The 11,416-nt window shown below is 40.1% G+C and overlaps 1 protein-coding gene across 1 annotated transcript; it reads left to right on the top strand.

Moving 5' to 3' along the window:
• The first annotated feature begins 256 nt into the window (after nt 1-256).
• LOC149724598 (vacuolar protein sorting-associated protein 41 homolog) lies at nt 257-10,776 on the top strand. Its single transcript, XM_089893092.1, is given in 20 exon segments — nt 257-416; nt 1,060-1,161; nt 1,419-1,502; nt 1,826-1,966; nt 2,284-2,469; nt 2,929-3,108; nt 3,404-3,467; nt 3,706-3,801; nt 4,312-4,440; nt 4,711-4,877; nt 5,056-5,166; nt 5,380-5,505; nt 5,883-6,010; nt 7,757-7,896; nt 7,899-7,942; nt 8,158-8,208; nt 8,503-8,618; nt 9,326-9,402; nt 9,883-10,023; nt 10,466-10,776. Coding segments are annotated over 20 exon segments (2,421 nt in total). The 5' UTR covers nt 257-389.
• Nucleotides 10,777-11,416: the final 640 nt, after the last annotated feature.

The raw sequence follows: 11,416 nt of genomic DNA, 5'->3' as shown, positions 1-11,416 counted from the left end.
ATGAAACTTGCTTTATCATTGTGTGGATAATTTAAATTGGGTTATTTTGTGACGCTTTGGTGCCTTATTCTAACAGAAATTATTTATGTTTTTTGCCAAAATCTTTGATACGGTGGATGTAACTTTTTTACGCCTTACAACAAAGGAAAAAACTCACTGGTTTTGCGTTTGCTGGTTTGTACACGCAACAGCGGCAGTTAGACTACTTTGTGTTTCTATGAATCTGCTTTGCCACCAATCATTTAATACGATACGTGCCTGCTCGTTAGAGCTTTGCTCTCTTGTTTAAGTTGATGTTTACATTTTACTTCAGTCATGTTTTAAATTTTTTTACTCTGAAGTAATTTGTAAATAAGAAGTAACTAATTGGATAAACGCCAACGTCTGTCATGGCATCAGACTCTGAAAGCTCAGAGGTAAGTTGGGTAGTTTGTAAATTAATGTTTTTTTTATAAATACATATTTTAAATCGGCGTGCACCGTCGTCGTTAATGGATAGAATAAGTTAAGATCCGTTGCCCTAAACGCTTGTAAATTTATTGCTAAACAATTAGTGCTAGTGAAGAATCTTCCCCCCACCTTGTTTGCTAACCACTAGCTCCTAGGTTAGGGGGTTAGGTGTTGATGGTTAGCAAGTAAGGTGGGGGGGGCAGACTCTTCACTAGCACCCACTAACCCCCATAACCACTAACTACCAACCTCTAACACTTTCCATCAGCCTAATGTGTAACGTACCGAAGGACTCTTCACTAGTAGTAAAACCTTTTTAATATTATTTTTGTGTTTGTTAATCAATTAGTTACTTCTGCAGAATCCTGCATAGCGTTTCAGATTAGGCTGGTGTCAGTTGTTGGGAGTTAACTTACATTAATTTATTTGTCTGCTTGACACAGTAATAAAGCCATATTAATTAATACAAGAAGAGGAAGGAATTAGCAGCAAAACGACAGTCGTTTAAACAGGCTATGGGTAAAAACTACTTGAGTAAAAGTGTCAAACAAAAACGTTGCTGCTAAACCCAACATACAGCATAAATTTAAACCCCCATATTTGTAACAGGAAGAATGGGAGGAACCGAAATTAAAATACGATCGGATGGGAAATGATTTGCTTGAAATATTAAGAACCGACGCTGCTTCTTGTATTGCCCTACATAGCAAGGTGGTTTTTATGGGCGGATTTGTATTTTGCTTGTATTTTATTAAATGTTAAACTTATAGTTATCTTGGACAATGAGCCAAATCTGGCCAAAATCCCAGGTCCTTTTATGTTTTATACATAGTGTATTTACTGTTACTATTTCCATTTTATAATGACTGTCGTTGCCCCATCACGTGAAGATAAATAATTTACATTCACAATGTATTCATATTTTTATTAGAAGTTGGTTATTCGCTAATTAAACAATTCATAAACAGTTTGTTGCCCTTGGAACGCACTGGGGAATCGTTTACATTTTGGACCACAGTGGCAACAACAACACAAGCAAACATTGTAAACCGGTAAGTATTATGAACTAAAACGGAAAATATTATATATAACTGTTCTTTAGTCCTAAATTGAGATTGGCTTATTGTTTGTCTGGCAGGTGAAGCAATGTAAGTATGTTTTAACCGCAAGCGTATACATCTTTTACGGCTGTTTTTTTGTCGCTATGTTATAGGCTGTTCTTTTTTGATTTATCTGTACTTTAATCTTCGCTTATTGTAAATATTAAATTAGGTTTTGTCCTCATTGAGCAAAATCTTTTAAAGATGATGATATTTTTGCATCCTTTAAATTCTTGTGGTATATATTTAAACCTAATATAAGATATCTCTTCCAGCACGCTACTTCTGTCACCGGCATATCGCTCGACGGTTCGGGCGAGCACGTAGCGAGTTGTTCAGATGACGGAACGGTGAAGATTACTGGGTTGTACCTGGATGAAAATAACCAAGTTATAACGGAGGACCAACCGGTTAAGGTGGGGGGTTGTTTACGTTTGATTGTAACGCGTGTAATGAGTGTAAGTTTCTTATTTGGAATGCTTGAAAATGTTGTAACGCTTTGAAAAAAAAGACTGTATAATATAATTTTGGTCTATTTGTACAACAAAAATTATTTATTATGATTTCTAGACCCTTTTGACTTTCCTGGTAAAAAAGAGTTAAGTTTTTCTAATCTTTTGCCCAAAATAATTTTTGAAAAAAAGTGAAGTTTATATTAGAGAGGTCTACAAAGTCTGTACTACATCACTGGTAGCAGAGTTAACAGAAATTGCTGATAATAATTTCCTTACAGTCAGTAGCCCTCGACCCCAACTACAGCCACAGTTCTTCGAAACAAATCGTTTACGGCACGAACGAGTTGGTATTATTGGAGAAAACCTGGTTGGGGAGGAATAAACGCACGGTGTTGCATGGTGGGGAGGGGTTGGTGCGATGCGTCAAGTGGAGAGGGTCATATATTGCGTGGGCTAATGATCTGGTGGGTAGTGTGTGCCTCGTGCTCGCTGTCGAACACTTTATATTAAATTCTAGCACCTCATGTTTGCTGTTAGGTTAACACCTCGTGCTTAATGTTAACACTATGTTGGCCATCAACACCTCATGCTCGCTGATCAACATAGTTTCACAAACCTTGTACAGACTATAAAACTTTCAATGAAATATGAATGTTTATATTAAAATATTGAAGTATTAACACTTGGTAGTTGAATGGATGTAACTTACTTTATCCTCGCGTGGCCGGAAAACGACACTCGTTATAACACGGATATTCATACACCTTGTGCCAGCTTACAAGTTACTAAAACTTTGTGGGTGTAAATGTTTTGGATTTTTGTGTGGCTTATAATTTGGCCAATCCATTAGTGACCACTAGTTTCACCTGCCATGGGACTTGAACCCGGTAACCTCATATCCACATTCAATTATCTCATCTCAGGGAGTAAAGATATACGACATGAAACAGCGACGTCGTATCACTTACATACCACGCGTGGGGGCAGGTGGGACGAACCGGGTGTTACCCAAGTTAGGGGGTACGAGGGTGGAGTTGTACCCCGCACATATCGCATGGAAAGATGATACAACATTGCTTATAGGGTGGGATAAAGACATTAAGGTAAATACCTAATTAAAGAAATTACAAAATAAACTGCAAAACATTGAAAAATGTAGAGTTCGGAGCATTTAACTAAATGATAAAATGTGCTTGAGTTACAATCTTCTATTTAAACTCTTGTGGGTTTTAAACATAAAATTAAATCTTGTGATAAAAGTAGCCATATAAAATGTGCATATACTGTGTATTTAATATGTGCTTAAGTGTAAACAAAGCAATTATCTCACCATGGTCTCACCCATATAGAATAAACGGCAGCAGAATTTAACTTCTAACCCGACCACCATACCTACAGGTTTGTGCAATCAGAGATAAACCTTCTCGGGATTCGAGGGCACCCACAAAATATTGCGTCGTAGGTGAGTTATATTATTTCTATGTCAACATATATATATTATTTCTATGACAAAACCTTGTTATTTTATGTCTATAGTATCTCCCTTTATCTTATTTCTATAATAATCACCCTGTTAACGCCCCTCCAAAGGCCACAATTCTTGGATATTTTCTTGACTAACTATCATGCTTCAAACCCCCGCCCCCCCCACATTATATATTATTTCTATATTAAACTTGCCTGTTAACAACCCCCCACAGTCCACTTGTTCAAGACCGATTTCTCCTGCTGTGGTATAGCACCCCTCGGTGACCAGATTGCTGCACTTGCGTACATGGAGGAAGACAATGAAGCAGGTAACATAGAAATAATATATATTCACATAATAGAAATATTGTAAATTAAGGCCTGAGTGGCATTTTCATGATTTTTGACAAAATTCGAGGTGACATTGTTAAAACTGTGCAGTGAATGCAATAAGACACAACACCTATTTATAGCTTAAAACTGGGGGGTTAAAACATATAATACTGGCCCTGTTTAAAAAGTTGGGGTGGCATTTTATCCTAAGCACCTAACAGTACATCTATGGTCAAGTTTGAAATTATAATAAACCAACTTCCCACCCACAGTGTAGATCATAGACTGCTGGTTTTAGGCTTAAAACTGGGATGCCGGAACATATGATATCACCCCTGTTTCAAAAGTCTTTCAAAATCAGGGGTGCATATCATTTCAGTCACCCATAATGTTACATCTATATAACACTAGTGTACATAGTAACACATGTTAGCTTACATGCTACCAGTGGTAACCCATTTAAGCCTACACAACACTAGCACACATGTTAATAACCCATACCCCAGGTTCCACACGACCCCAGCTCCGTATATTGGAACCAAACGCAGCCGACAAGGAATCGTTCACCGAATTATCCCGAGACGCTCTTTCAATAAGGGGTTACCAAACCTACAGATGTAAAGATTATAGTTTACGTTAGTATTGTGATGTCATAATAAGCTCAATTAAGTTAACTGTAGCGAACAGAAGACTGTTTTAACAATTGTTGTTTTGTCGGTATAACCTTTGTTTTTGATTTAAATATTTGTTAACCTTTACTATTGTAAATAATTGGAAAAATACAAGTTATTATTATAAACAAGCATATAATATGGCCAGGATCAAAGACTGTAGTTGGGGTCTAATGCTACTAATGGTGGCAACCATTTATCTTAACCAATCCATTAATAACCGTCCACACACAGAGCATGACTCGACGGAAATCTACTTTGTTTCCCCGAAAGACATCGTGGTCGCTCAACCACGAGACGAAGATGATCGCGTCGATTGGTTGTTGCATATTAATCACCATCGGGAGGCGCTAGAGGCCGTGAAAGAGTTCGGAAAGCGACTGAAAAAACATACGTATATGGTATTGAATAAATGTAACTTATTTATCCTCACATGGCGGAGCAATGACAGTTGTTATAACACGGGTGTTCTGTTTCATACACCTCGTGCCCGCTTACGAGTTACCATGTATGGCACTATCATTGTTTTTTAGACATGGTAACGTCTAATATAACCTGACCCCCATTATTCCAACGCAGGAGGTGGGGTTGTTGTATCTCGATCATTTGATTGACAGCCACGATTTCACCGAAGCTGCATCCGTCGCTCCCCAAATACTTGGGAATAATATGAACCACTGGGAGGGGCTGGTGAGTTAATATTAAAGACAGTGTTGCACAATATATTTTCCAGTGCTGCCAAATAATTTTCTAGTGTTGCCCAGTATATTTTCCAGTGTTTCCCAATAATTTTCTAGTGTTGCCCAGTATATTTTCCAGTATTCCCCAATATATTTTCCAGTGTTGCCCAGTATATTTTCCAGTGTTGCCCAATATAGACAGTGTTGCACATCATATTTTCAGGTCCACCGCTGTATAAAGGCGCACCAAGTATCGGTCATCACTGCAGTGTTGCCACGAGGAGATTTCCGATTACCACAAGCTTGCTACGAACTTGTGCTCGAAGAATTGTTAAAAACCAACCATAAAGTAAGAAATTAAATTTATATGATATTTATAAAACAGGCTTTAAATTAGGGCTAAAGCTCCCACTGCCCCATAGTCCGCCATATTAATGGGAATTTGGAATATTGTGTTAGAAAATAAAACACGTCAGAAATACTTCATTTAGTTAAAATCGCTCCTGAGTGTATGTTTCAAGATTCAAATATTTTTTGCAGTTTTTTGGTAAAAAATGTATTTAGTTAACTTGTCTAGGTAGGGCAGCTCGAAAAGCTGCCAAGTTTTTCGTTGGGGAAGCTTTGTGGCAACAATTTCGAGTTCCAACATATCTAACATTATGACAGTAGTTTGGCATTATGATGCGATAAATGGTTGTTATGACATCACCATATTAATTATAACAGGAATTTGAGAAGTTGTTGAATGATTGGCCGAACGATCTTTATAATATTGTTACGATAACGAACAAAGTGTTGACGTATCTTGACCGGGATTCTCACAACCCAGTGTTGCTGGCTGCACTTGCTAAGTTGTAAGTATATGTGTTGCTTGTGTATGGGAGGGGGTTGAGGTTTGGTTTTATTCTATATGGGTGAGGTCTGGATGGTACAGTTGGACCTGGGATTTAGACCAGAGTTGGCCCATTACCCCTACATTGTATGTGCACATTCTATTCTATATGGGTGAGGTCCTACAGTGAGGCATGCCATGGGACCTGGGATTTAGACCAGAGTTGGTTCATTACCCCAACATTGTATATGCACATTCTATTCTATATGGGTGAGGTCCTACAGTGAGGTACACCATGGGACCTGGGATTTAGACCAGAGTTGGTTCATTACCCCAACATTGTATATGCACATTCTATTCTATATGGGTGAGGTCCTACAGTGAGGCATGCCATGGGACCTGAGATTTAGACTAGAGTTGGCCCATTACCCCAACATTGTATATGCACATTCTATTCTATATGGGCGAGGTCCTACAGTGAGGCATGCCATGGGACCTGGGATTTAAGCCAGAGTTGGCCCATTACCCCTACATTGTATGTGCACATTCTATTCTATATGGGTGAGGTCCTACAGTGAGGCATGCCATGGGACCTGGGATTTAGACCAGAGTTGGTTCATTACCCCAACATTGTATATGCACATTCTATTCTATATGGGTGAGGTCCTACAGTGAGGTACACCATGGGACCTGGGATTTAGGCCAGAGTTGGTCCATTACCCCAACATTGTATATGCACATTCTATTCTATATGGGTGAGGTCCTACAGTGAGGCATGCCATGGGACCTGAGATTTAGACTAGAGTTGGCCCATTACCCCAACATCGTATATGCACATTCTATTCTATATGGGTGAGGTCCTACAGTGAGGTACACCATGGGACCTGGGGTTTAGACCAGAGTTGGTTCATTACCCCAACATTGTATATGCACATCTATTCTATATGGGTGAGGTCCTACAGTGAGGCACACCATGGGGCCTGGGATTTAGACCAGAGTTGGTTCATTACCCCAACATTGTATATGCACATTCTATTCTATATGGGTGAGGTCCTACAGTGAGGCATGCCATGGGACCTGAGATTTAGACTAGAGTTGGCCCATTACCCCAACATCGTATATGCACATTCTATTCTATATGGGTGAGGTCCTACAGTGAGGTACACCATGGGACCTGGGGTTTAGACCAGAGTTGGTTCATTACCCCAACATTGTATATGCACATCTATTCTATATGGGTGAGGTCCTACAGTGAGGCATGCCATGGGACCTGAGATTTAGACTAGAGTTGGCCCATTACCCCAACATTGTATATGCACATCTATTCTATATGGGTGAGGTCCTACAGTGAGGCAAGCCATGGGACCTGAGATTTAGACTAGAGTTGGCCCATTACCCCAACATTGTATATGCACATTCTATTCTATATGGGTGAGGTCCTACAGTGAGGTATGCCATGGGACCTGAGATTTAGACTAGAGTTGGCCCATTACCCCAAGACTGTATATGCACATTCTATTCTATATGGGTGAGGTTCTACAGTGAGGCACGTTACCCCAACACCCAGGGTGCTACAACCCATTAGTGACCACTGGGTTGGAGCAATGTCTGTTAAGTGTCTTGCCCAACGACATATAGGCGTACCAGTGTCGAGCATTGAACCCGGTATCCTTCAATTACAATGTAAGCGTCTAACCACTGAGCTGTACAATACATTCTGTGTTGCTTATTTAGAAGCACAGGTTTAATTATATTCCCTTCTTGTTAGATACGCAGCAGACCAGCGTTTTGATCGAGCGTTATCCATCTATCTCCGTATACAACATCCCGACACCTTTAAACTTATAAGGAAACATAATCTATACGCGGCACTCCAGGATAATGTGGTTGCCCTGATGAGGTTTGGGGAGGGGAGGCTGTGGTTCTGTTGCTGGATCATATGGAGCATGTACCGGTGAGTGGGGGTTATAGGGGTGTAGTAGGGGTTAATATGAGTTATATGCGGGGTGGGGTATAGTGGGTGGTATAGGGCTAAAGGGTTAATGTGGGGAAATAATGTTTTTACGGGTAGAACGGGGTTCTTGGGTGGCTTGTGTTTAACTTGCTTGTGGGTCCTACAATGTAGGAAGTCCCTATAATAGTCATGATAAAGTTTGTGATTTATTTCAGATTGATAAAGTTGTTGCAGATCTCAAACGTAAACCTGACTATCTACACAAGGTAAGTTATGTGTGTAAGCATTATCAAGTATGTTACCAAGTATCTGTTATATGTATTAGGTGAGCGGTCGTTTCAGTTTTATCCATGTATTGTTGCCGTGTGTTTAGTTTTGCCATCAATAAAAAACAAAAAGAGGTTTTAAAATAGTTAGACCTAGGTATCACAACTAGGTTTTTAATCTGATTAAATTATATAACAAAGGTTTTTTACAAAAGTCTGGTGTCACTACCCGCTAAAAACACTCACTTTGTGCTAGTTGATCAGCATTTCATCTAATCCATTCAACCCCCACAGTACCTCCACGCATTATACCAACGTGATTCACATCTTGGGTCCGAATACCACGATCTACAACTTCAACTTTACGCGCAGTTTGATCGGCCCAAGTTACTACCGTTCCTTAAGTCAAGGTGAGTGAGGAATGTCTGGAGTTGTCAAGTTGTGCCAACCCGTGTGCATATACAATGTTGGTAATATTTGGTCAACCAATGCTGAGGTTGTATCACGATAATCTATTCTATATGAAAGAAGCCCTACAGTGAGGCAAGCCACGGGACCTGGGATTTAGGCCAGAGTTGGCCCATTACCCCAACATTGTATATGGACATTCTATTCTATATGGGTGAGGTCCTACAGTGAGGCAAGCCACGGGACCTGGGATTTAGGCCAGAGTTGGCCCATTACCCCAACATTGTATATGCACATTCTATTCTATATGGGTGAGGTTCTACAGTGAGGCATGCCATGGGACCTGGGATTTAGGCCAGAGTTGGCCCATTACCCCAACATTGTATATGCACATTCTATTCTATATGGGTGAGGTCCTACAGTGAGGCATGCCATGGGTCCTGGGGTTTAGGCCAGAGTTAGTCCATTACCCCAACACCCAACCTATTAGTGACCACTGGGTTGGACCAAGTGTCCTTAAGTGTTTTGCCCGAAGATACATCCGCCCACAATGGTAGCAGCATCAAGCATTGAACCCGGTATCCTTCGGTCTTGATGCGATGCCTAACCACACGACTTACTTTTGTAATACAAGCAGACACATGTTTCCCACTGACTCACATTAACAATATTTGTTGAAACAATTATTAAACAATATAAATTGTTGCAGCAATTATTACAAACTTGAAACTTCCTTGGAGATTTGTAAAGAACGAGGTTACGTTGATGAACAAGTCTTTCTATTGAGTGAGTGATGCTATTGTAACAACTATATGATCTTATCAAACATAGGGAACCTCATTGATTAATGTGGTGAATGCAATATACTTTGGCTCTGCTTGTTTGTATAGACACCTAACAGCAGGGTAAAATCTGGTGTGACATTGTTAAGATATTGTGTCACCCCTGATTTAAAAGGCCGCCGTTGTCCGCCACCAGCCACAAGGATCCATATACCACATTATATATGGGTGGGGCAATATGGACACCTTTTAGCACATAATATCCAAAATAAACTGATCATGTTTTAAACAATTAACAACGATATATGGGAGTCGTGAGGATACGGTTTTATAATTCTTTGAATGTTCTTTGCTTACTACTAAATGTAGCATGAAAATAAGATGAAAGGTGTCCCACCTTCCCCACCCTCCTATAGTATGTATTATTGTGTTATACCACTTACTGTACCTACATACAAGAGCAACTACAGCCCCTCCACTACAGGTAGAATGGGCAATGCTTCGGGTGCCTTAGCTTTGATCACCCAGAACGAGGAGAATGTTGGTCGGGCTGTCGAGTTCTGTAAGGAACAAAATGATTCAGAGTTGTGGCTCGAGTTGATTAACCGCTCCATTCATAAACCAGGTACCTCATGCTCGCTGTTTGTTAATAAATAAGCAGAGTTAAGTACGGGTGTTTCGTAATAAATATCCACAGTGGTTCCAGCTAAATCACCCCCAGTGTTTCCAGCTAAATATTCACCAGTGTTTCCAGCTAAATCACCCCCAGTGTTTCCAGCTAAATAAGCCCCAGTGTTTCCAGCTAAATACCCACCAGTGTTTTCAGCTAAATATTCACCAGTATTTCCAGCTAAATATTCACCAGTGTTTCCAGCTAAATAAGCCCCAGTGTTTCCAGCTAAATATCCACCAGTGTTTTCAGCTAAATATCCACCAGTGTTTTCAGCTAAATAACCACCAGTGTTTCCAGCTAAATAACAACCAGTGTTCCCAGCGAAATATCACCAGTGTTTCCAGCTAAATAACCCCAGTTTTCCAGCTAAATATCCACCAGTGTTTCCCCGCAGAATACATCCGGGGTCTTCTAGAAAACATCGGCACCCACGTTGACCCGATAATACTAATCCGCCGAATCCCGTCGTCCATGGAGATACCTGGGTTAAGAGACGCCATCGTCAAAATATTGCAAGTGAGTTTACCATTTGTGTGGATTAGCATATCCTGTATGTGTGGGATCCTACAGAGTTACACGCAATGGGAACTATCAATGAATGAACAGAACTTATTTACCTTCGCATGGTGGGGCAACGACAGTCATTATAACACAGGTGTTGTTTTCATACACCTCATGCCCGCTTACAAGTTACCATGTATGTAACTTATTTATCCTCGCATGCGGGCAACTATAGTCGTTATAACAAGGGTGTTTTGTTTCATACACCTCGTGCCTGCTTACGAGTTACCACGTTTGTAACTTATTTATCCTCGCATGGCGTACAACTACAGTCGTTATAACAAGGGTGTTTTGTTTCATACACCTCGTGCCCGCTTACAAGTTACCACGTTTGTAACTTGTGGTGATTGTTTTTCTGTATGGCTGACAATTAGACAACCCATTAGTGACCACTGGGGTGAATTTAATTTACTTAGTAATTTTAGGATAAGTTTTTTACATTTTACTTTTCCTTCAGGATTATTTCAATGCAGACAGCTCTGTGGTTCGAGTGTCGAAAAGTTTTATCGTCCGATGTTATTTCATTGTTACGTAAACAATTGCGAGTTAACTCTCGGCCAATCAGCATTGACGGTGAGTGTAGGTGTAACTAGGGGGAGGGGGAGGTTTTATGTTACCCCCAGATTTTGCTAAAAGTTAAAAAACTCAACACCTATACACTCCTGTGACATCATAATAGTTTGTATTAATTGATTGTTACATCACAGAGGAAAGATCATGTGACGCGTGTGGACGACCACTGCTGTGTCAAAATAATGGTAAGTTAGTTTGATTGACAGGTTTA

This window comes from Ciona robusta, unplaced genomic scaffold (assembly GCF_009617815.1).
Source record: "Ciona robusta unplaced genomic scaffold, ASM961781v2 AP042725.1".
Lineage (NCBI taxonomy): Eukaryota > Metazoa > Chordata > Ascidiacea > Phlebobranchia > Cionidae > Ciona > Ciona robusta.
This window is presented reverse-complemented; position numbering and strand designations above follow the sequence as displayed.